The 23,515-nt window shown below is 46.1% G+C and overlaps 1 protein-coding gene across 1 annotated transcript; it reads right to left on the bottom strand.

Annotated features, from left to right (window-relative positions):
• Window positions 1–15,618: 15,618 nt before the first annotated feature.
• Window positions 15,619–18,138, bottom strand: FOXD1 (forkhead box D1). Its single transcript, XM_045393854.3, has one exon. It carries the CDS (start codon window positions 17,727–17,729, stop codon window positions 16,314–16,316), a length of 1,416 nt encoding a protein of 471 aa, XP_045249789.2. The 5' UTR covers window positions 17,730–18,138; the 3' UTR covers window positions 15,619–16,313.
• Window positions 18,139–23,515: the final 5,377 nt, after the last annotated feature.

A 23,515-nucleotide genomic window follows, 5' to 3' on the forward strand; every position in this document is an offset into this window, starting at 1 on the left:
CAGATCCAAGAATCTCATAATAAATGCCCAAGTTTTGACACCTTTTATAGCATTTTGTAAGAAGTAGTTTTTCTTTATTAATTTTTCATATATTTTATTGACTTCTTAAATGAAAATATTCACAATTTTTCTAAGAATTTATGTAAGGATATTATAGAGCAAAGTAATGTATCATAAGTTGCTTTGTATTTAAAATAAACTGTTTTCAAGCAAAAGAAGAAATGAACAAAACTAAACAAAAATTTAATATCATTACTAGAGATTTTTCTATAATAAAACCATTTTGTCAGCTACTCACAATGTAGTTCTTCTGCTCAAGTTTCTTAGAATCTGTGTGGTCTCCTCTGAATTCTTTAAATAGACAGGAGCCCATCTATGTGAGCAGGTAGATGAATGGGTGCAATGAAAGAGGCCAGTCTCTTTCTCCACATATAAATCTCCAAAAATAATAGGATACATATGTGCAAAAGTGGTAAACCACTAATAATATTTATAACTCCACAATTCCTAGTGGAAATAAAATAATAAAGCAATAAAACATTCGAGGAAAGGAACAATACCATGGTTAAAACGCTGGCATCAGGGCTTGAAACTTGTCTGAAACCCAGTCACTCATGATTTGGAATGTTTACAGTAGGAATTTAGATTGTTTTATGTCATGGTCCACTTACAGATCGGCAGGCCAGATCTCATGGGTGGGATCTGTATTAAACCTGTGCCATATTCCCATTGAGCACAAAGACTGAACACGCTCTTCATCATTAGAGACTTTTTGCTACTTAATTAGTGGTAGTACTGATTGAGTCACCGTTATGCTTTGGTAGAGGGTAAAGGGAGTTACAATTATGTATAGAGTTTTTAAAAATTTCACTTGCATGGCCAGGCACAGTGGCTCACGCCTGTAATATCAGCACTTTGGGAGGGTGAGGCGGGCAGATCACGAGGTCAGGAGTTCGTTCGAGACCAGCCTGGCCAACACAGTGAAGCCCCATCTGTACTAAAAATACAAAAAATTAGCCGGGTGTGGTGATGGGTGCCTGTAATTCCAGCTACTCAGGAGGCTGAGGCAGGAGAGAGGCGGAGGTTGCAGTAAGCTGAGATCACGCCATTGCACTCCAGCCTGGAAAACAAGAGTGAAACTATCTCAAAAAAAAAAAAAAAAATCACTTCCAATAGTTCAAAATTATAAAACAGTTAAGATAATGTATATTGCTTTGTCTTAGAAAAAGATTAATAAATGCTATCTTTTAAACATTTGATACCCTGTTTAATATACTATTTCTAAAATAAGCCATATATATATTCAAGAACCATCTTTAAAGCATGACTAAAAAATGATACAATTTTTTTTTACCCTTCATCAAACTTACAGGAATGTTCTCTTCTAAGCAGTCACCCTGGGAGCACACCAATACCAATGATACTGCCATTCCTGAGGACATCTTGAGAACTCTCCTTTTGTAACCAGTTTACAAGACACACAAGATGATAAATCTTCAAGGACATGTTAGTTTTGAAAAAAATAAAAAGTGTTTTTTAAAAACTCAATTTGTTCATCCGCTTTATTCACCATATTTGACTCAGTGACATTTGGCCATTTGCAAAATTAAATCTACCTTCAAAGAATGAAGGTTTTCAAATGAATGGGCTTTTTTTTTTTTTTTTACATTTCAAAAAGTTTTCATGATGGAGCTTATTGATAGAAAATGCAATTGAAAAATGTCAGTCTTTTAAATGTTGTTTATAAAGTACCTGTTGCAAGGACAGAGCTAGATAATTACCCTTATTCATTATGAAAAAGACAATGAAAGCACTTGCCATCAGTGGAGTTTTATTAATGACACACAAACTGAAGGAGCCTTTACTTTTTTTTTTTTTAACTATTTTTTAAAATAATTATAGACTCAGAGGAAGTTGCAAAAATAGAGTTCCATACACCCTTCACCTAGTGGTGACATGTAATTGCAGTACAATATCTAAACTAGGAAACTGGCATTGTATAACACTGTTTTTTGTGTGCATGTGTGTGTATTTTTTGTTTGTCTTTGTTTTTGTTTTTGTTTGAGACAGAGTCTCCCTCTGTTGTTCAGGCTGGAGTGCACTGGCGCGATCTCAGCTCACTGCAACCTTCCCCTCCCAGGTTCAAGCGATTTTCCTGCCTCAGCCTCCTGAGTAGCTGGGATTACAGATGCCCATGCCCCGGCTAATTTTTGTAGTTTTAGTAGAGACAGGGGCTTCACCATGTTGACCAGGCTGGTCTTGAACTCCTGGCCTTAAGCGACCTGCCGGCCTCAGCCTCCAAAAGTGCTGGGATTATAGGCATGAGCTACCATGTCTGGCTCAGAAATTGACATTGTATATCACTGTTAAGTACACTATAGGCCTTACTCAATTTTTGCCAAGTTTTACATGCATTCATGTGTGTACTGTTCTATGCAGTTTTATCCCATGTGTAATTCAAGTAAGCACCATAACAAGATACAGAACTCTTCCATCACTACAAAATAACTCATTCCTGGTCCCCTCTTACATTCGGACCCCCACCCTTTCCCTGTGCTGTGGAGGCCACCAATCTGTTCTCATATATGCAGTTTTGTCATTTTGAGAATGTTAAATAAATGGAAATATGCAGTATGTAACAATTTGAGGTGGACTGTTTTCGCCAAACATATTGCCCTTGAGATTCTATTTGTTGTGCACATCAATTTATTTCTTTTTATTCCTAAGTAATATTCCTTTGTATGAATATCCCAGAGTTTCACCACTGAAGGACATATGGGTTGTCTGTTTTCTTTCTTTCTTCTTATTATTACAAATAAAGCTACTATGAACATTCATGTACAGGTTTTTCTGCAAACATAAATTTTCATTTCTCTGGGATTAATGCCCTAGGACATAGTGGCTGGGCTGAATGGTAAGTGCATATTTAATTTTGTAAGTAACTGACAAACTATTTTCCAGAATAACTGTGCCACTTTACATTCACATCAGTAATGTAGGAGAGATCCAGTTTTTTTGCATCCTTGCTAACATTTGGTATTACTACTGTTTTAGCTATTCTAATAGGTCAGTAGTTCTAATTATTTTTGGAAATTGCTGATTCAATGTATTTGGTCTTATGATAATTCAATAGAGATGGCTTTTTGCCTTCACATTGTCTTCCTGGGTATGAACTTCAAGCCTTATATTGATTTTTAGCTTTAAAATTATAAAAAGATGTGTTCATCACGTCGTTTACCAATGTCCAGTATAAGTGACCAAAAACTCACTTCAGGCCCTTCCACCTGCCCTTATAATTTCTCCCATGTCATAAACATGCCTTTGTCTAAAAATATTATCCTTCCTGGAAAAAAAGTCCTATTGGCTGACTTCTGTTTCTGTTGAGGGAAGGAGGACTGATGTTGGGCTGCACTGGTTGCCTCTGGTTGGTCACTCGCAGCATGAATTCTACTGTGAATTCTGGCTTTGTGGTTGGCTTTTGTGGGTGGATTTCTGGGGATGCTAGGAGTGAACAGGACAATCATAATTCTGCAGGTTTGCTCTGTTCAAAGTTAACTGGTCTGTATAGTGACCCACAGATGAGACAAAGTAGAGACTGCTGCTATGTTAGTTGCAAAATGATCACTTTACTTCAAACAGAATTCAAAGTGCCCTTGAGAGGCTGTTGCATTAAGTACTTGCACGGCAGAGGTGGCACACACAGGATACAATTTACTTTCCCCCTCAAGTTCATGCCATTCTTTGTGAAGAGGCCCAAAGTGCTTACTACTAGTCTTAGGGAATGAAATGGCAAGTAGGAAATAGAATCCAATTACAAAACAGCTTGTGGCTTCTGCTCCCCTTACATTTACCCGCAACTGCATCTTGAACGTGATGTAACTAGCAGTTACTATGTGTAAATCATTTCATTTTATTTACTTATAATCATAAAATTACCTCTGTTAGTTGATAATGAAATGTTGGGCTTTGGGGAGGGGGCCTAAAATTTCAGGTTAAGGTAAAGCTTTTCAGCATTTGCTTCCCATTCTTTATCTATCTAAATTGACTTATCATTTATATTATTCTATAAATAGGAGTTTGAACAGATGAATATCACAAACATTCTGACAAGTAAAAAAAAAAAAAGCCAAACAAGAGACTCCATACATATTGTATAATTCCATTTATATGAAGTTCAAAAACAGGTAAAACTAATCTGTGGTGAGAGAAATGAGAACAGTGTTTGGAAGTGGAATGACACTTATTGGATACAGGCACAGAGGAGTTTTCTGGGGTGTTTAAAATACTCTAACTGTGGTGGCTACACAGGTGCATCTATATGGACAATTCACCAAGATGTACACTAGGAGTTGGATACTTTATTGTATCTATGTTATTCTTTAATTAAAAGTTAAGCTAACAACTGAAATGAAAAAATAAGAGGTTTGGTGATAACATCACAGGCAGAATTGATTTTGGTTTTTCCTCTCAAAAGTTGCCACGAATTTTTAGATCTTGCAAATTGTCATTTTCTCCAATGCAAATGAACTGCTTTTCTCATCTCTTTCCTCTTCTCTGCCCCTCCCAGTTTCTAAACTAGTTACATTTATGGTGCAATGTCATGAATATTGTAACTGTGAAATTAAAATATTGTGAAGCAGAGTGTGGAAGCAATAAAACCCTATTAAGATCAGTTTAGGCCTTGAAAAATTTCATGATTCCTTTCACTCACATGACATCTTTCATTCCTGTTTTTGAAGTTTGGATCCAAGGAATTTTGCATGCTGTGGGTTGACATTTAGTTAATAGCATCTTTTGCTGAGGTTCTATTTTCTAAATTAACAAGATCAAGAACAGTGACCTGATGATATTTCTTTGTACATCTGGCTCTTTTCCAAAAAGAAGGATTAAGGGGGTGGAGGGTGGAGAGAGAGAGAGACAGACAGAGAGAGAGAGAGAGAGAGAGAGAGAGAGAGAGAGAGAGAGAGAGAGGAAATCAAACCCCTTTTGGTCACCTTTATTTTAGGGCAAAGTTTGCTTCAAATTTTTGTAAAAATATTAGATAACTTCTCATCAATAAAATGAACAAACAACGCCCTCCCCATACAAAATCTGTAGTTGCAATATGTCTACTATTTCTCGTTTCTCTTTTGCTTCCCTATTATCTTGTGTCTTCAGTTCTTTCTAATGAGCCATGAAAAAGACAACGGAAAAAATACACTATGGGGACAGAATCAACAGCTTGCCTAAGGAAGTGAACCAAGTCAGGTTTAACTTGTTAAAACAGATTTGGAGAGGGACTAAGAGGGAAGAAAGAAGACTGAGGAGTACAGTAAGAATCTGTCTGTCTAATCACACAGTAGGTGCTCCACACACATTTCTTAAAAAAGAAAAGAAAAAACTGGTAACAAAAAATACAAATTATTGATGCAAGCGAGGAACTCCTACAGCATGTTTGGCCAAGATAGTGACTTCAGGATGGCATCCGACCCACTTTCCTCTCATTCCCAAATGCTTTACTTGGAAATTCTATGTTGCTAAAAGTAAGGAGGGGGAGAGGGAGGAGGTGGTAAGTATGTGAGAAATACAGAAGACAGATGGAGAGGAAAATATGTAGCCTACCGAATGCAAAGTGATGCTTTCCAAGACAGAAGGAGGGAACTAGGCGCCTTTTTTCCACTCCGCTGCCCCCAACGTCTGGGCTGTGCGTTGTAATGCAGTTGGCGGGGCCTTCAGCTTGGGATGAGGGCGAAGGGGCTTGGGATGGGTGGGAAAGCAAGGGCCGGGCAACAGGTGGGGAGGTGGCGGACTTTTGTGTCGGGGAAGGAAATCGGCTGTGCTGAAAGGGCGGAAAGCAGTAGCGCACAGAACTAGTGTCTGCGGAGTCCCGGGCGCTCTCGCCTTCGCTCTGGGCTCCTCTAATTAGAGAGGGGATGCAGGGTGGCATTAGTTCCCAAACGTTTTAATCGAGCCTCTTTTCAATGGCCAGGGATAAATGTAGCCACTGTTACTCTGTGCTGAATGGGTCGCAAAGGCCCCCGCCCGGCCCCCAGCGAGGCCATTCAGGCGTCTTTTCACAACCCCTAAGCGGTTCAGTCCCTGGGCCTAGCGACACTCCAGAGCGCTCCTAATTAGTCTAATTAGAAAGGTGGATTGATAGATGGAAAGAAGACAGAGTTGGGTTAGGAAGATGCTCAATGCTGCCAATCTTGGCTGGGTTGCCGCTTATTCTCTGCGTAAAGAAAAGGCCGCAAAGAAGGAAGTTAGAGCCGAAGCCCGCGCCAGGTCTGGGCCTGGCCGAATCCCGGGCTGGGCGGTCTTTGACCCCCCGCGCCTCCCGCCCACAGCCGGAGCCCGGTAGCTGGAAGCAGCCATACCCCGGCCAGCGTCTCCAGGCCGCGGTCTCCGGCCTTCGCCGAGCGAGGCGGGCGGGAAGGAAGGGCCGTGACCGAGCGGGCACGGCCTCCCGCCCCAGCCTGGAGCCTCTCCGCCCCGCCGGGCCCCGCGGCCGCCCCTTCCTCACCCGGAAAATCGTGCGGAGACGCGGCGTAGCGGCCGGACCCCTGGCCTTCGCGTCGGGCCGCGCCACGTGGCAGCTCCCAGCACCCTCCCGTCCCGGCCTCGCGTGCTGTTCGGGCAGCCCTCGTCCCACTCAGGCCGAAACCCCAGGAAGGAAATCACTCTGGGCTGGGGACGCGGCCTCTGCGCGGTGCTGCTGGGTGGTGTGCCCGAGGTTTCTCTGCCCTTCTCCAGGCGCAGGCCGGTCACTCGCGCAGCCGCTCCTGCGGGTTGCTGGGCGCGGAACCGCCTCAGCCCCGGCCCGGCCTCAGGCCCCGGCTCCGGCCCCGCGCATTCCTGCGCTTGCCGCAGCTGGCGGGAGGCGGGGAAGGGAGCAGCCCGGGTGGCTTGGAGAACACTGAACCTTTAATTGGGCTATAAATCAGACAGGGGAGTGCGGTGGAGTTTATGCAGGTGTAAAAACAGAGGGGAAAGCCCGGGCCGAGCAGCCAAAGCGCCCGGGCAGGTCAGAACCTCCAGCAAACTAACATCTTGATAAGTCCGCTGACAACAAAATAAACAGTGGAGAGGGCTGAGGGGCGGGAGGCGGGGGGCGCCGTGGCCTACGGCCCGCTCGCAGCAGCTTGGCGGCCGTCTTCGAGGGAAAGGCGGGCCGCTCTCGGCTTTGTGCTTGGGGCTTTAGGAGAGGCGGTTGGAGGAGAGAGAGAAGCAGAATTATCTCCCTTTCCGCGCCCCATTCCCGTGGATGGAGGGCCCCGGGAGCGTTCGACGATGGCAGTTTGGGGCGTGAGCGCTGCCTCGTCGGCCCCTACGACGTCGGACGCCAGAGCTGCCGGGGCCCCGGGCGAGCGGCGAGCGGCCCCTGCGTCCCTCCCGGACACAGCGCCACCGAGAGGCCGAGCCTCCCGCTCCCGCTGCCATTTCAAGGGCTGACGCCTGGAAAACACCGCCAGGCCCCTGGCCGAAGGAGGTAACCGAGTCGAAACGGCGATCAGAAATTAATTCAGTGCCCTGCTCAGGAGTAAAACCCTGTCAAAACCCCATCGAGATGTTGGCACAAGCGGCAAGCGGATTCACATACAAAGGAAAACAATAAAAGTCTCGTTGGATCATTTTTCTGGATATTGTTTAAGGTCTGAAAGGGACCAAATCGTTTCAAAATGTTGCCAGTAAAAATTATCCTATGTGGAATGCAACTAATCCTTTTAGGTTCCTGTCAACTGTTTCCACAAAAGGAATCCGATTTTTTCAAATCAAAGATCCAAAAGTCTTTGGGGAGAGATTTATTACATGCCAGAGCTTTAGTTACATTATAGAGTCACAGTAACAACCCGCACCCACCAACTCCCTAAAATAAGGGATCCTATCCTACAGAACTCTAAAGAACTGTGGGAGATAGTTTGCTGGAGTCCTGCTATCTATGCAGATAGGGAGGGAGGTCAGAAGGGGGGAGGAAGGCAAAGAAATAATAAATTCCATAAATACAAAAACAGAGCACAGAATGCCTCAACATTTTATTTTTCTCCTCTGTACCCCCAGTTACTTTTGGAGACACACACACCCCCCCCCCCAAAAACTTGGTGATTTGGAAGCAGTTCCTTAGCAATGACAACTTAAAGGTGAAATAAATGCTTGAATTGAATGCAGAAAAACTCTTGGGTGCTTATGCACCAACCCCAGTGGTCCAAAACCTGGATTCTCTGTCTGCATTTTGAAGATGCCACAACAATTTCAGCAAGTGGGAAAGTATTTATTCAAAAGTTTAACAAGGAAAATATACCTGGTTTAATTTTAATTTTTTTTATTTGTAATACAATGTCTAAGCCTGCAACAACAACAAAAAAAGTGCCTAGGGTTTTTGTTGTTGTTTTACTGCGTCTCTATATTTAGCTCTTCACAAACCCATGTGAGCCTGAACTCATTCAGAATAGGTGACAGTCTCCGTTCACAATGATATCTGAGGTCTGATCACAAACCATCACCCTCCTCCTTTTCAGCTCTTCACAGAAAACTGGCAGCTAGGGATAGGATTTGATCTATTAGTAAAAAGCTGTAAACACTTGGGAAGAAATTTAAATTCACAGTGCCTGGAAACTTCTGGCTCTGAGTTGCCTCCATACCACATAGGCAAAGGTGCTCAGGCGTTTTAGTCATTTTTGAGTAAATTGGCCACACGAGAAATATATTGTCAAGAAGCTATTATTAGTTTCATTTACACACTAGGGAGATTTTTCGTAATGAAAAGAAATGGTTTTAATGGAGAGATTTTAAAAATATATCTTGCTAACCTTCCCTCCACCCCATTGTTTCCTGCTAAAATGGCTTGCTCTTGTTCCATAGTGAGTGCTTATTGGTGGAAGGAATTCTTTAATTTGTTTCTTATATTTAAAACAGGAGTAAAGGGATTTGCAATATAGCAGGTGCTCAATAAACAGTGCAGACTAATCCCACTTTTCAAAGCTTAGCAGTTAAAGAGATGATCAGTAGATAAGTAGAGGAAAGAAACAGAGCAAGAGACTAGAAGAGTGGATTTAAAACACCAGTGGTTTGTTTATTTTAGAAAGGGAAAGTTATCTGTCCAAATACACATCTGGCTGAAGTAAGAGAAAACACATGCCATCTCTTTTATCCTCATTATATCTAGAAGAACTAATTTATTTCATAGATAGCGATGGAAATTTTGAAGATAAATTTTTATATATGGCCAAAAATTTCTCTTAATTTAGGGATTTAAGTATATGCCAACGTTTAGAGGTTTTTCCTTTTTTTCCTTGAAAAATAAGGATGTGGAAAGAAGCCACAAAGTAATCATAAGTCTTATACATTATATAGGTTTTAAGTTTTCCAAAGCATTTTCACATAAATTGTATTATTTAATTCTCACAACCTCTCCTACTCCACAAGAAAAATGCAAAATATTATGAAAACTGATCTAATGTTTAATTTCAAACTAGTCTTCTTTCTTCTCTTGCAGGCTTTGGAGATTTTTTTTTCTTTTGGCTTGTGATTTTTTTTCTCCAGAGTCAATCATCTAACAGAACAAAATTCTGCACAGTTTCATACATATATGAAACTCTCTGCATTAGAATAAGCAAAAATAGAGGGCCAGTTATTTTTCCTTCATAATAACCCTTTCTTGTAGACCTTTCCGAAAATGTATTGCTTCCTTTTGCTGCTGAAAAAATCTGTCTTCTAGCTATTTTAACAGCAATTCCTAGGCAAGTAAGCAAAGACACTTCTGCCTTCTGCCATAATTAATCTCTGCCCTCCCCTCTTTGCCAGTCTGTTATTGATCAGTAATTGCAATAAGAATCCTTGGTCTGTGCCTGGCTCCCTCTAGGACAAGGAGATCCAGGCAAGGCCGCAGGGTCTCAGATTCAGCCTGTACCCACCCACCTCCACCCCACACCTGTTCCTCTTCCGGTGCTCAGTGGACTGGTGGGGCCTAGGTTTTTGTTTTTTTTTTTTAAACTCTAGAATTAAAAAGAAAAAAGTTTCTTGTTTTTAAAACAACATATTTTCTCCGGGAAATCCATTTTCTCTTGCATTATGCACCGTCCCTTGGAAAGACTGCCATACACACTCTCCTTTGCACTCTGCAGCTTACAGGCACAATCCCTGCACTGACTCTGGTGTGGATGTCTTCACACTGAACAAAGCAGTGGCCCCAACCCTTGCCTGAGGAGGCTGGGCTGTAACAAGACTTCTGGATGGCAATGGGCAATGGTAAGCTCGCAGGTAGTCTAGAATTCCCCCATAAGCATTTTAGGAGACCTCTGGCAAGGCAGGTGGATTAATTGTATAGGGGCGAAAAGGATGGGCCCAAGCCACATCATATGCAGCTGTTCAAAGACAACAAAATATCTTTAAGAGTATGCTGAGAGAAGGATATTCAGAAAAATCTTTCATTTTCTCATTAAGTGTTAAACCAGTTGATCTGACTCCTTATGTATTCCTACCTTTTCCACACAGGGAGGATGTATCCCTAAGGCTGGTTGTAAGACCTGCTTAGCAGTTTAGCAAAAAGTTCTAAACTAGAGGATCCTGACCATTAAAAACCAGCAAAAGAAGCTGAGGAAATGGGTAAATGGTACAAAATAAGCTGTGTGTGTGTGCGCGTGTGTATGTGAATGTGTGTGTGTGATGTTTTAAAGAATACTGTTGATGCCAAAAAATGGGGGGCGTGAGGGATGCCAGGAAAGTATCATGTGTATCGTATAGAGCTACGTGGAGGAAGCTGATGCCTCTTAAAATAATTAGCTATCAATTCCAAACGAATCTAAAATGAGTTGTGAGAGTATCTCTCAGAAGACCTGGGTGGAAGTGGTAGGGAGGAAGGTGTGGCAACAATGCCCCCCCCCAAAAAAAAAAAAAAAAGTGTAAGAAATAAATGACTCTTCTACACAGTGACCTCTAAGGCAACTTCCCTACCACAGTTGTTATTTAATAAATCACAACGATGGCAACAAAGTAGCAGTGCGATGTAACAAAAATAAGATGAGTTTTAAATGCTGAAGTCCCAGTAGCTGTGACCTTGGGCAAGTCATTTAATCTCTTTTGAGCCTTGATATCTTTATTTGTAAAATGAGGTCAATAATAATTCTTATCCTCACTATTTCACAGTGCAGTTGAGAGAATTATTAGTGAGTGTCCTTTTACAAAGTCAGTGTGTGTTGATGATATTGACTGAATAGACACGAAAGGGGTTCTGGGACACTGATAACATCTGCTTCTTGCTCTGATGCTAGTTATGTAATACATATGTGGCCACTGTGAAAAGTTGTTAGGATTTGCGCACTTTTCCAAACATACACTTCCCTAAAACTTCTACTTTTAAAAGTCAGAGTAGCACAAAATAGTTCTTTCAAGGTGGTAAGCTCATGGTAATAACAACAGGAAAAACTCTAAATGTAAGTCATCAGAAGCTCATCACTGTTATCTTCGTTTCTCCTCCTAGCCACCCCATATGGAGGCTTTGGAATCAAAGGGGATCTTTGAGAATCATCAGTTGTTTTCTCTGTGTGTGCTTTGCATCTTACTGACTAGTATTTTCCTAGAGGAAAGAAGCTGGAGGAACAAACCAGGAAGTTTCCCACATGCCAGAGGGGTCAACACTAACAAGAAAGAAGCCCAAGCTGTTCACATCAAGGGAAAGATGTGATTAGAGGGATGCGACATGCAAAGAAATTATCTGAAAAGCGAATTCAGTTGGGAAAGTATAAGCCCCAAAGAGCCCTGAGCAGCTGGTCATGATCAGATTCTCCATCTTTCTGTCAAATGTAATTGTATCTGAGCTGGCAGGGTATTTATTGCTAAAGTCGAAGGGCCAGATTTTACACTAAACATATTTACACATTTACATTCGTTGCCCTATAAACACACCATGTTTCACTGGCCATGACATCAAACACATTTACCAACAAAAAGCATATGTCTAATTACAAAATCATAGAGGAGGCAAGTGGCAGCTGATGGGCAATGAGCATGCATGCCTGTGTATGTATATGTGTGACCCAGCTGCACCACCAGGAAAACGGCAGAAACAAGAATGAATGCAGACAATGCTGGGCCCACTTCACTTGTCCTCTGCTCCCCAGGCCTGTCCTAGTCTGGTTTAGTTCTAAGGGGGTGATGGACCCCTGGAATTCCAATTAGATGCATAGTTTCCCTCCTGGAAGAGCCCTGAGACACTAGGGCAGTTCCTGGGCAGATTTCTGATTTGGATTGGGTTTGATGCTGATATGACCTTTAAATTGCCCCCAAAATGTCTTTTCTCAGTCAGTAATAAAAACAGGTGTGAGCAAAATGTGTAGCCAGCAGAGAATTTTAAAATTATAACTAGAGTCCTTGATTCCTGGCTTTGGGTAGTAAGAACAGATCCCTACCCATCAATAGCAGTTGTAATAACACCGTTAGCTGCTCCAAGCTTGGTCCTTGATCAAACAAGGAAATCAGAGTCACTGGGGCTAGAGAGAGAAAAACACAACAGGCACAGCCTCAACCACTGGCCTCAGACGGCCTTTAATAAATGACACAGGCTGGTATTCCATCAAAATAATCACCTTCCATCAGAATAACCACCTCCCCCAACTCTCTCAGAGGACAGGCTACAGGAAGAAATGGTAGGTTTATAAAAAAGAAAAAACTGTGAAGGGCAGAAAAGCCTTTTCCTGAGATGAATGCTTACTACATTCACTGCAAGAATTTTGATAATAAATATATCCAGAATTCCAGTTCCATCAACAGAAAGTTTGGCCAGGAAAGAGCTGCCAAGTAGGGGCTAGACAAGTTGAGATGTGTAAACATACAGATGCTTCAGGGAGTGAAAAATAAGAAGCGTCTTCACAATTTTTTTCCTTCATCTCCCCAGTTCCTTTTTTTCTTAAGGGGAAGGGAAGTGGCCCTTAAATAAATGCATGAGATAGGATGGACAGGAAACACGTTGTTGAGGAGAAGCACTAGCTTCTTATTTTAAAGAAATAAAATAATTACCCAATAGAGAAAAGAGAAATCAACCAAGGAACGATGTAAGGTCATGACACCATGTGTGGTACAAGGAGCAATTCAACCCATAAGGGCTTCATTACCCCCGCAATAGATAACATTTGGCTAAATCTAGCTGCAGATTAAATCTCCGCAGCACAACAGAGCCCTGAATGGAGAGGCTCCTTTTTGTGTGGTCCTTCTCCGGGAGCTGCCTGAACCATTAGCCCCAATATATCCCTCTCCCTATTAACTGCAATTCCCTCCCGACTGAGCTTCGGTCATTTGTCTCGAGGCTCTACGGGGGCGTTTGATGAGCAGAGAAACAAGGAGAAGGGGAGAAAAGCGTCGGGTTAATGAGTTGTAGCAAATCCACACTTTGTAGTTGGGAGGAGGAGAGCTGGTGGCCAATGTTTGTCCAACTGGTTTATTTTTCGAGACCCAGCCTATTGAGGAAGGCTTGTTCAAGCAGGCTTCGTTCCTACAAACACACAAACATCCTTCTGTTTGCCTACAAAGAAAAGGGGACCAGCGCTGGATTTGCATGCGAATGAGGAGCTCCAGGAGGAGAGGTCCTTGCCCATCAAAGGCCGTGGTAGCCTGGCGGCCCCGCGGCCTTTGTTCCAGCACCTGCTTGCCTGCACGGCCTGATGGGGCGCGCCCCGCGCTCCTGGCTCGCCGGTCCCGGGTCCACGGCCCACTAGTCCCTCGCCTGCCCCGCGGCCCACACCTCTCGCGGCTCCTACCTCACCCGCCCGGTGGCCCTGCTTCCCCCAGTCTCATCCCCCTGGGAGCAGGCCCGCAGGGTCTGCAAGGCCGAGAACTGAACCCCAAACGCAGAGGGTGGGGAGCTGAGCAGCAGGACGCAAAACTTTGAATCGAGGCGGCTTGGGTTTGCACGTTCCTTTAGCTCTGAGCTCACGCTGGTCTCCACCTGTTTAAAAACAGGCTTGCGGTCTCCGGTGGGGGCGCGTGAAGCTGGACCCCAACCCCGGGACCTGGAGCGAGGCCTGGATCGCCCTGTGCCTTCTTGCCATTCTCTTAAATGCACTGACACCCCTGGAGGTGGGGCCCGTTCTGGCACTTTTGAAGACGTGGGAATATGAACAAGAGACAAGATTAACCAGGATTCCCTGATTTCAGGACATCCACGCATCGCGCAAAAAATCAAAAATACACACGGTTTTGTTCTTGGCTGTCTCTGTTCGTAACTATTTTCATATCTAAATTTCAGATGCGTGCGTTACAGAAGGCTACCAGGCGCGCCAGCAGTGTCTGTGCCGTTTGGATTCCGCCTGCCAACGCCTCTCCACCCGAGGCGGCGCGTGGAGTCCAGACGTTCTCGGATTCAATGACTCCCCTCTCTTAACCGGGCTAGAGTAAAAGTAACTTTTGTATATAAGACTTTGGTCTAACAGTATTTCAATTTGTATCTACAGATTTAGGGGTAAGTTTGAGGGTGAGAGAATTTAACCTCCTTCAAACATTTAACTGGGGGCGGGGGTGGGAGAGAGAACTTCATTTGAGCCCGCGAGAGTCCGTTTTCTCCCTAAAAAGAGACAGGGCGTCATGAATGAGCATCATTGCAAAATATTGACCCTATAGATTTCATTAACTTGGTAAGTTAAATCTGCGAATCTTCATATATATACCTGTCCAAACATTTTAAAGAAATTGAATAAACATTTAATCTCCGCTGCAAACACTAATGTTAGACATTTAAATTATGTGTTACATATACCTAGGTATTCTTTGGGGCACACAACATTGTAGTAATCAAAACTTGTATCTCACGTTTTTTTCAAAGAACTAGAAATTTCATGTAATAGTTAATAAAAGACATTAAAAACTGAAAAAGATAAACCTAAATCACCTAAATTCAATAAATATAATTAGTTCAATGAACACCTGATACATTTTCATTTATTCTTTAAAGCATCCCAAAGTTGAAGGTTTATCTTAAATACCCTATTCACTTAAGTCAGAATTTCAATAAATTGGCCTTTTAAGAGAAAAACCTCTTTATACAATTACTCGCATTCCTTCCATCTGCAACATAGTAGCTGTAAATACTGGCACTTTTAAATATAATTTATTTCTTATACGCAAATATGTCCTTATTCAGGGCTTTAAAGCTCCTTAACTGATGGTCATCTCTACTAATTTTTCCTATTAGAATTTTAAAACTAGACTGCCTCTTTGCTTGTTTCACTTCCATTGCAACCTATTATGTTGAGAGTTTCCGTAGATATAATATTGTCGTGAACGGAGTAGAAATTAAATGAGGAAGGAAGCTCAAAAATGAAATGCAAAGTTCCTATAAAATTATCTTTGGGTACCTGTGGTTTTAATTTTAACATACCTCAATGCGCTTTAAAATGGCATAGAATCAGATTTGAAAATGTACACGAAAGTAACTTATTTTATTTGAAGTCATTTAAAAGTAATTTCTGATCTCCTACCACGGTTTTCACTTAGGAGGTTCAAATGAAAAATCACGGCATGATGCTGTTGTTAAATTCTCTCAGAAAATACTTAAGTCTGTTCTATACCGAGTTCCTACTTACCCCATATAGAAACTTTAAGTAGAAAAGAAAAACTAAGAAGGGGACAACTGAAGCCAATTATTCTGGTGAATTTTCTTTGAAAATTAAGCATTTTTATTTCTGAAAAAGTGTAAAAATCTTACATTTAGAATAGTACAATAATAATTGCCAGTAAAATTTACAATACTCCTTGTAAAGAATATGCAGTAAGTACAAAAAAATTCCGCACGTCTGTTATGATACAAAACACAGGTTGAAATAAGAAATGATAATTTTGACTTTTTTTCTTGTGTAAACATGTTAACCATTTTTTTCCTTTTCATGAAAAAGTACACCAGACAAGTGTCCTCAAAAAAGAATTGCTTCGTTGGTATTCTTCAAGACCTTTACTATTTTTGTATTATTCTTTTGAACATTATTTTTTAACGCCTGGACCTGAGAATCTCTACACCTCAAAAAGGCTTAGTTGTTTTTCATCTACCAAAAGTCAAGGGAGCCTCTAGTGCCTGGACAGGGCGGACCCCCTTCCCCGGCACCCTCTTCCTCCCCACTCCAGGTCGGGGGGGCTGTAGCATAGGACGGCTTTGCATAAATAGAGGGACCCGCAGAGCCGAAAAGCGCGCCCGAGCTGTTGACAGTTTCGTCCGAGAATTTGCAGCGGCGAAAATAGGCACGCGAGGTCGAGAGGGGCCACGCCGGGAGGAACGAACAAAACACCGAACCACTGAGACGAGAAAAGGAGCCGGGATTCCTACCTTCTTCCTCGAGCGCGCTAACATAGCGTTATTAACAATTGGATATCCTAGCAGTAAAGTTCTCGACACTGGACAGGGCAGTCCCTTGGTGCAGAGTCCCCAGGGCGGCGGACGAGGAGACGGAGGAGGCGGCGGCGGCCGCGGCTGCCACGAGGGAGCGGGTGAGCGCGGCCGCCGGGCCCACGGCCGCCTGCGCTGCGCAGCCTCCTCCGCTGGATCCGGGCGCGGGCGGAGCAGCCACAGGCGAGGGCGAGGGCGAGGCCTGAGCCGCGGCGGCGGCCTGCGCGGCGGCAGCGGCAGCGGCGGCCGGGCCCAAGCTGCCCCCGATGATGCTCTCGATGGAGAAGGGCGAGCGCGCCAGCGCTGAGGCGCCCGGGCCGCCCGCCTTGGCCGCGGAGGCCGGCAGGGGGCCGGGCAGGGCGGCGCCGAGCGGGTGCGGCCGGTAGCCGAAGGCGGTCCGGGCCAGCTCGGCGGCCGCGCCATGCGGCGGCGGGGGCGGCGGGGGCGGCGGGGGCGAGTGCGGGTGGAAGGCGGCGGCGGCTGCGGCGGCCGCGGCAGCAGCGAAGAGGGCCGAGGGCGGCGCGTAAGGCGGCAGCTGCAGGCCGTAGCCGCAGCCGTAGGGGCCGTAGCCGTAAGCATGCGGGGGCGGCGGCGGCGCGGGCGGGAAGAGCGCGGCGGCTGCTGCCGGGTCGCCCGCGCCCCCTGCGGCTCCCGCGCCGCGCAGCAGTAGCGACTCGGCGGCCGCGGCGTTGGGTGGGAGTAGCGGCTGCCGCTTGAAGCGCTTCCTCCGGCGCAGGAAGCTGCCGTTGTCGAACATGTCGGCGGACTCCGGGTCCAGCGTCCAGTAGTTGCCTTTGCCTGGGTTGCCGGGCTCGCGGGGTATCTTGACGAAGCAGTCGTTGAGCGAGAGGTTGTGGCGGATGCTGTTCTGCCAGGCGGGGAACTTCTCTCGGTAGTAGGGGAAGCGGCCACTGATGAACTCGCAGATCTCGCTCAGCGTCAGCCGCTTCTTGGGGCTCTGCAGGATGGCCATAGTGATGAGCGCGATATACGAGTAGGGCGGCTTCACCAGCGGGTTCTTGGCGCCGCTACCCGCGCTCCCGCCGCCGCCGCCGCTGCCGCCGCCCGCGCCGCCGCCGCCCCCACTGGCTCCTGCCCCCGCCGCTGGGGCCGGGGCCGGGCCCGGGGGCGCCGGGGAGCCCCCAGCAGGCGGGGCCAGCAGGATGTCATCGTCGTCGTCCTCCTCCTCCAGATCCTCCAGCTCGTCCTCCCCGGCGTAGGAGCGCCGCCGCCGCCGCGCGGGGACAGCCAGCCGGGGCCCGCCACCGCCGCCCTCGTCGTCGTCCTCCTCTTCCTCGTCGTCTTCGTCCTCGCCCTCCCCCACCACGTCGATGTCTGTTTCCTCGGCGAGGCCGGAGGCATCGGACATCTCAGTGCTCAGGGTCATAGCTGTGGCGTGGCGGCGGCGGGGCGGCGCATGGGGGCGCCGGGCTCCGGGTTCCCTCTGCGCCCCAGCCCTGGTCCCGGGCGGCAGGCCCGGCCGGGGGGCGCCACGCTGGGGGCGCTGCGACTGCGGCTGCCGGAGCTGCGCCGGGGCTGCTGGGTGGCGGCGGAGTCTCGCGCGCAGATTTTGTAACTCCTGCGCCGCCGCGGTAGCCGCGCGGATGCTGCGCTCACTGGGCTCCGCTCGCGTCGGTCCCGGGCAGAGCACTTGACCTTCTCCTCTCGGAGCAGCTTTTGCCCCGTCGGTTGAGGAGGGGGTGGCGGGGCCCGGGCGGGCGAATCCGAATGCCTGGCGCCCAAGAACGTGCGGGACGGGTGAGAGTCTAGGAACAGAGCTCGGCGAGGCCAGGGCTGAGTCCAGGAGAGGGCGGACCTTCCTCGGCTTATAGCAGAAGGGGGCCTGTCACATGGTGTGCACGTCAGAGCGCTGCCGAGGGAAGAAAGCCTAGGAAATCAGCCCTGTTCGGGAGAGAAAATTCACCCGTAGGAGGGAGGCAGCAGCTGAGAAGAGTTGGGAGGAGAGGGGACCTCACTATTTCCTGCCAAAGGGGCTAATGCCCGAATTACCTGGCGTTCTGCACCGAGGGCCGCTGCACGAGTTAGACTTCCCAGCCTCCTCAATTAGTCCTCCTCCCTAACCTCAGCAGCCCACCTGCGACACTCTGGTTTGACCCCTCGACAGCCTGTAGAAGCCGTCCAGCCGGGGGATAACCACCCCACTGTCTGACGTAGTCCCTGGGGTACGCTCTGGGGTCTGTTGGGGGTGTCCAACTCCCCTAGATCGGGCGAGCGACTCCCCATTGGATCTGATGAGAAGCCCCCCAATTTAATCACGATAAGAATTGTTTATTGACTCCTTAGCCCATTCTCTTAGGTTTTACTCCAAAGACGTTTATTTTCCATCTGTTAATAAAATTGCTCTGAGACTGGCGTTTTAGTCACTTCTCTGCAGTTGAATGCCCCAGAGACTTGACAGTTAAACTAAGCCACTCTAATGAGACGATCTGACAAATGTCATGGGAATAAAGAACATAATAATTGAATTCGGAAAAGAAATAGAAAATTTTAGTGAAAACCCAAATACACGCACAAAAATTGCACCTAGAAACTACTGAAAAGTTCGACCAACCTGGCCAACATGGTGAAACCCTGTCTCTACTAAAAATACGAAAAAATTAGTAGGTGGCGCCTGTAATCCCGGCTACTCAGGAGGCCGAGGCTGAAGAATCGCTTGAACCTGGGATGCGGAGGTTGCACTGAACCGAAATCGTGCCACTGCACTCCAGCCTGGGCAACAAGATCGAAACTCCGCCTCAAAAAAAAAAAAGAAAAAAAGTTCGTTCATAATGGGGCTATGTAGTTCTCAGTAGGAGGAACATTCTAGTCAGCACTTTTCATAGTAATCTCAAAATACTTAAATTACGTAACGTATACATATTTCTACTGAGTCTTTTTAAATAGAAACTATAATGATAGATGACTTTAAGATAAACTTTAAAAAATGTGTTTTTGGAAAATCCTTAAATATTGTTAATACTTTCTGGTGAAATGAAGATTTTTTTTATGAGATTCAAGTTCCGCTCAATTCAGTTTTCTTTTCAGGTGACAAGATAGTGGAAATAATTAAGATATGCTCTTTTAAATATATCTTTATCACCAACTCAAACGAGCTATTTTGGCTAGTGGGAAAATCCTAATAGTTTGTTAAATTCACATTCACTTATTTGTGCATTTCCTAAAATGCTTCTATTTCAAAGAGGGGAGCTTGCCCCAAAAGTTTAACTTTCTGATTAAAATGACCTCTTGACAAGAACTAAATCAAACTTCAATGACGTTCTGTAGTAACAGCCATCAGCTGCCCTTGTGTATATCATTTTATCGACCAAGTACTTTTCACATTTTGAAACGTGTCATTACTACCTCTATCAATCACAGAGCCTCAAAAATAAACTGTTTCCCCATCTAAAGACCTCTATTAAAATCGAGTTTTTGTTGCTGAGGACTGCTACCACCAGTTACATTTACACATGACCCATAAAGACTATCATAGGTCTTTGAACAATCTATGAGAAAGCCTCGACGTTCTAAATTGTTTTTCATTGACTCTCGTTTGATATATGACTGAACCATTTAATTACTGTAATAGGCTGAGCATTAACCTGAGCCAACATTAATCAGCACTATTAATCAGGCATCACATTTCTTTGTTGATGCAGCCAGGAGTCCTTACCAAGGAGTTCACTTTTACATTGGAAAGTTTAAGTTTTATAAGTACTCAGTCGATATCTAAATAAACACCATGACTTTCGCAGCACTGAGGGTTGGTGTGTGGCGAAGTTATTCAAAGATGAAACAGAGAGGAAGAATTTGTTCGCGGACCATTAATTACTTTAGGTGACCGGTTACAGCCATCATAACGCTCATGGCGTGGGAGATAGACTGCGTTCGTTTGTAACTTTATCCGCAAGTTCCTCCCCCAAAGGGTTAAGAGGCTCTTCCCTGGAAACGTTTGCAAAATGTGGCGAATTATCTCCTGGCCACTCCGGGGAAAGTGTTAGGACTTACTGAAGGTCAGAGTGGAAGATCAGCCCAGAGGGACCGCTGCAGAGACAGAGAAGTGTCACTAAGATTTAGGCGAGCTTTACTGAAGCCCCACATTTGGATGTGACCACTTGTTTTGTTTGCTTAGTTAAGCTCCATGTTTGTATGCAACCTTTAGTTCCGACTTCGCGAAATTCCCCAATCGCGGAAACCCAAGCGATTCACGTCTTGCGCGACCCCCTTGTCTCCCCCGTCGTCCCCCACCCCGGGTCTCCCTCCCTACAGCGCTCCCAGCATTCGGCCCCAGCTGGTAACTCTCCCCCGGCTCCCCGCCCCCAAGCTGATACAAGGGACCAAAACCTTTCCCAGCGGCGAGCCGGGGAAGCGACGCGGCGACCCCCGTCCCGCGCAACCCGCTCGCGTGGACACGGAAAGTGGCTGGGCGCGGGTCCCCGGTGGTGCCTGCGTGGGGCAGAGCTGCCCCCTGGCGGCGGAGCGACGACCTGCGGGCCCTCGCGCCCGGGCCGGGAACTCCCTGGGAGCTCGGCCAGCGCCGGGAACTCACTCAGCAGCCTGCGTTTCCCGAGTGTGGGCAGCCCGCTCCCGGGCGTCCCTGCCACAGGCTGCGGGCGGCCGGGACTGGGTGGGAGTGGAGGCAGGTCCTTGGACTGCAGGCTTTGGCTTTTTACCCCCCGCAAGTGGTTTGGGCGCTCCAGGAGCCCCCGCGCGGGAGTCACGTGGATTACTTTCGGTGAGAACCGGAGAGGTTGCGCTACCCTGGGAAAGGCTCTCTGCCTCCGCCCTTTGTCCTTTGCCCCTGACCATGAGCGCCCCAGGCCCAGGGACATCCTTCGGCGGATGAGGGCTGGCAGAGACCTGGAGGCTCAGACTTACCGGGCAGGATCCTAGGCTATTCCTTGTGCATCCCAGAATTTTACCCATGAACGTGAATATGAACGTGTTTTCAACCCCGGCGGTTTCCCCGGCGCCTCGACCCTCCTTTGAAGAGTCATCCTAGAAGGCTGTATTGAGATACTGTTTGTGCCTGTCACTCTGAGCCCTGTAAACAGAAGAAAACGCGAGTCCCTGGTCTGAGGGTGCTCCGTCCCGTGGGTAACCAGGTAGGTAGTTACTCTGCCCGATGATGAGGTACTCCTGAGCGCCCCCACGAAAGGGAGGGATGCCGGGAGTCGCTGCTCTAGGGCCCATTCAGCCTTCGCTGTCCTTCCTCGGGGCTACAGGCATTTCCATTCCTGTTAAACTCAAGCGTCGCGTCGGGGGGCCAAAACCTGGGCTCTGAGTTTTTATTGCTTACTTGGCTAGTAGGGGGAGGGGCGAGTAGGGTTGTAAAATATACATAATTTACCATTTTAACGATTTTAAGTGTACGGTTTAGAGGCACTAAGTACATTCACATTGTTGTGCAACTATTACCACTACCCATTTCCAGAACTTTTCCATCATCCCAAACTGAAATTTTTTACCCATTAAAAAGTAACTCCCCATTTCCCCAACCATCCTTCTACACCCCCCAACCTTTCACCAGATCCTGGCAACCACCATTCTACTTTCTGTCTCTATGAATTTATCTACTCTAGGTACATCATCTGAGTGGAATCATAATCACATTTGTCCCTTGTGTCTGGCTTTTTTCTCTTAGCATAATGTCTTTAAGGGTCATCCTTGTGGAAGCATGTATCAAAATATCTTCTTTTTACGGCTGAATATGTTCCATTGAATGTATATGCCCCATTTTGTTTATCCATCCATCCATCCATCCATCCATCCATCCATCCATCCATCCATCCAGTGGTGGACATTTGGGTTGCTTCTCTTTTTCTGTTAGTTCTTGAACCTCCACTCACTTAGCTCTTTGTCTACTCTGCATGCAGTAGACACTGATAAAATGTTTGATATATTCATTTTCCTGTATCTTTTTCACCCCAGAAACCCTCAAAGGAAGCCCGTTGTCCTAACAGAACACACACATTGGTGAAGTGAGGGGGAAGGTGTCTGCTGACAGAACAATGTAAGGGGGACTCGCCCTTCTGGATTTGAAACCTCAACTTGTTCACAATTTTGAAACTTTCAGATTCAGACTCTGCAGATCACCTTCAGTAAAAAGGCATGAGTCAAGACTCCTCCACAATTAGTTCTGGACAAAATTGTGATCATCCCCACTCCCACCCCATGCTTTTACATCCTTACTCCCCCTCCTTACCTGTCCCGCTCCTTGGGAGCCCCAAGATGATCTAAACTTTTTCTCTGGCTGTCTAGGGCACTCCACTACAGCATTCTCCTGTAGTGTAACATTACCTACCACTCATGCTGGTTCCCATGTGCCAAGCTAATTTCAACAACGGGTGAAGTGGACATCTCCATGTGATGACTGAGGAGATAGATTCTGGATGTTGCTACTAAGCCTCATGGAGGCAGCCATGACAGAGCAGAGCCTTCCGTCCTCCTGTTCCAGGTCGGTAGCTTCTCCTAAGGCAGGACTCCATCGGCCAGGCTCTTTCCACCCCCACCCTGCTTCTTCAAGCCAGCTCTTACTTGGTCTGGCAATAAGTCTGGGTAAGCTGCTATTGACTGACGGTGTTTGGTGCCTTTCCCAAGAGTGGGTACATTTTAACCTGGGCATCCTCTTGATACCGCCTTAATCAAGGTTCCAGTGGTGGGTCTTTTATAGAGAGTGTGGTTGGGAGGTGAGATTCCTTTGTGAAGAAGATATTTTAGTGGTCTCTAGGTCCCACTAGGCAGCTTGTGCTTGCCTGACAATTCCTTAAACAAGCATTTCACGGCCTGAGCAGGACTCAGACATCCTCAAGAATTCAGAATGTCAGCAAAAGTCCAAATCTGTGTTTTATAACGCCAAAATTATATACATGGACTCAGGAATTTTCCTTACATTGTTAACCTGGACTGGTCCTCCCATCCTAACACACGCCCACAGACTTATTTAGCTCCTCATCTCAGTGGTTTGTAGTGGCACATGTTTAGATTTCGAACCCCAAAGTCAAAAGCTCATAAAGTATTTTTTATCATGAATTCAACTGAAAAATACACACATTTCCATTCCAGAGAGGACTCCTCGTGTTGGGGGCTACATTCAACACCAGACTCTCCAGAGTACATCTTTGCAGCTCTATAAACTTCTGGTATTTGTTCACATTGTCTAATAATTTCCTG

Source organism: Macaca fascicularis, chromosome 6, assembly GCF_037993035.2.
Source record: "Macaca fascicularis isolate 582-1 chromosome 6, T2T-MFA8v1.1".
In the NCBI taxonomy this organism is placed as follows: domain Eukaryota; kingdom Metazoa; phylum Chordata; class Mammalia; order Primates; family Cercopithecidae; genus Macaca; species Macaca fascicularis.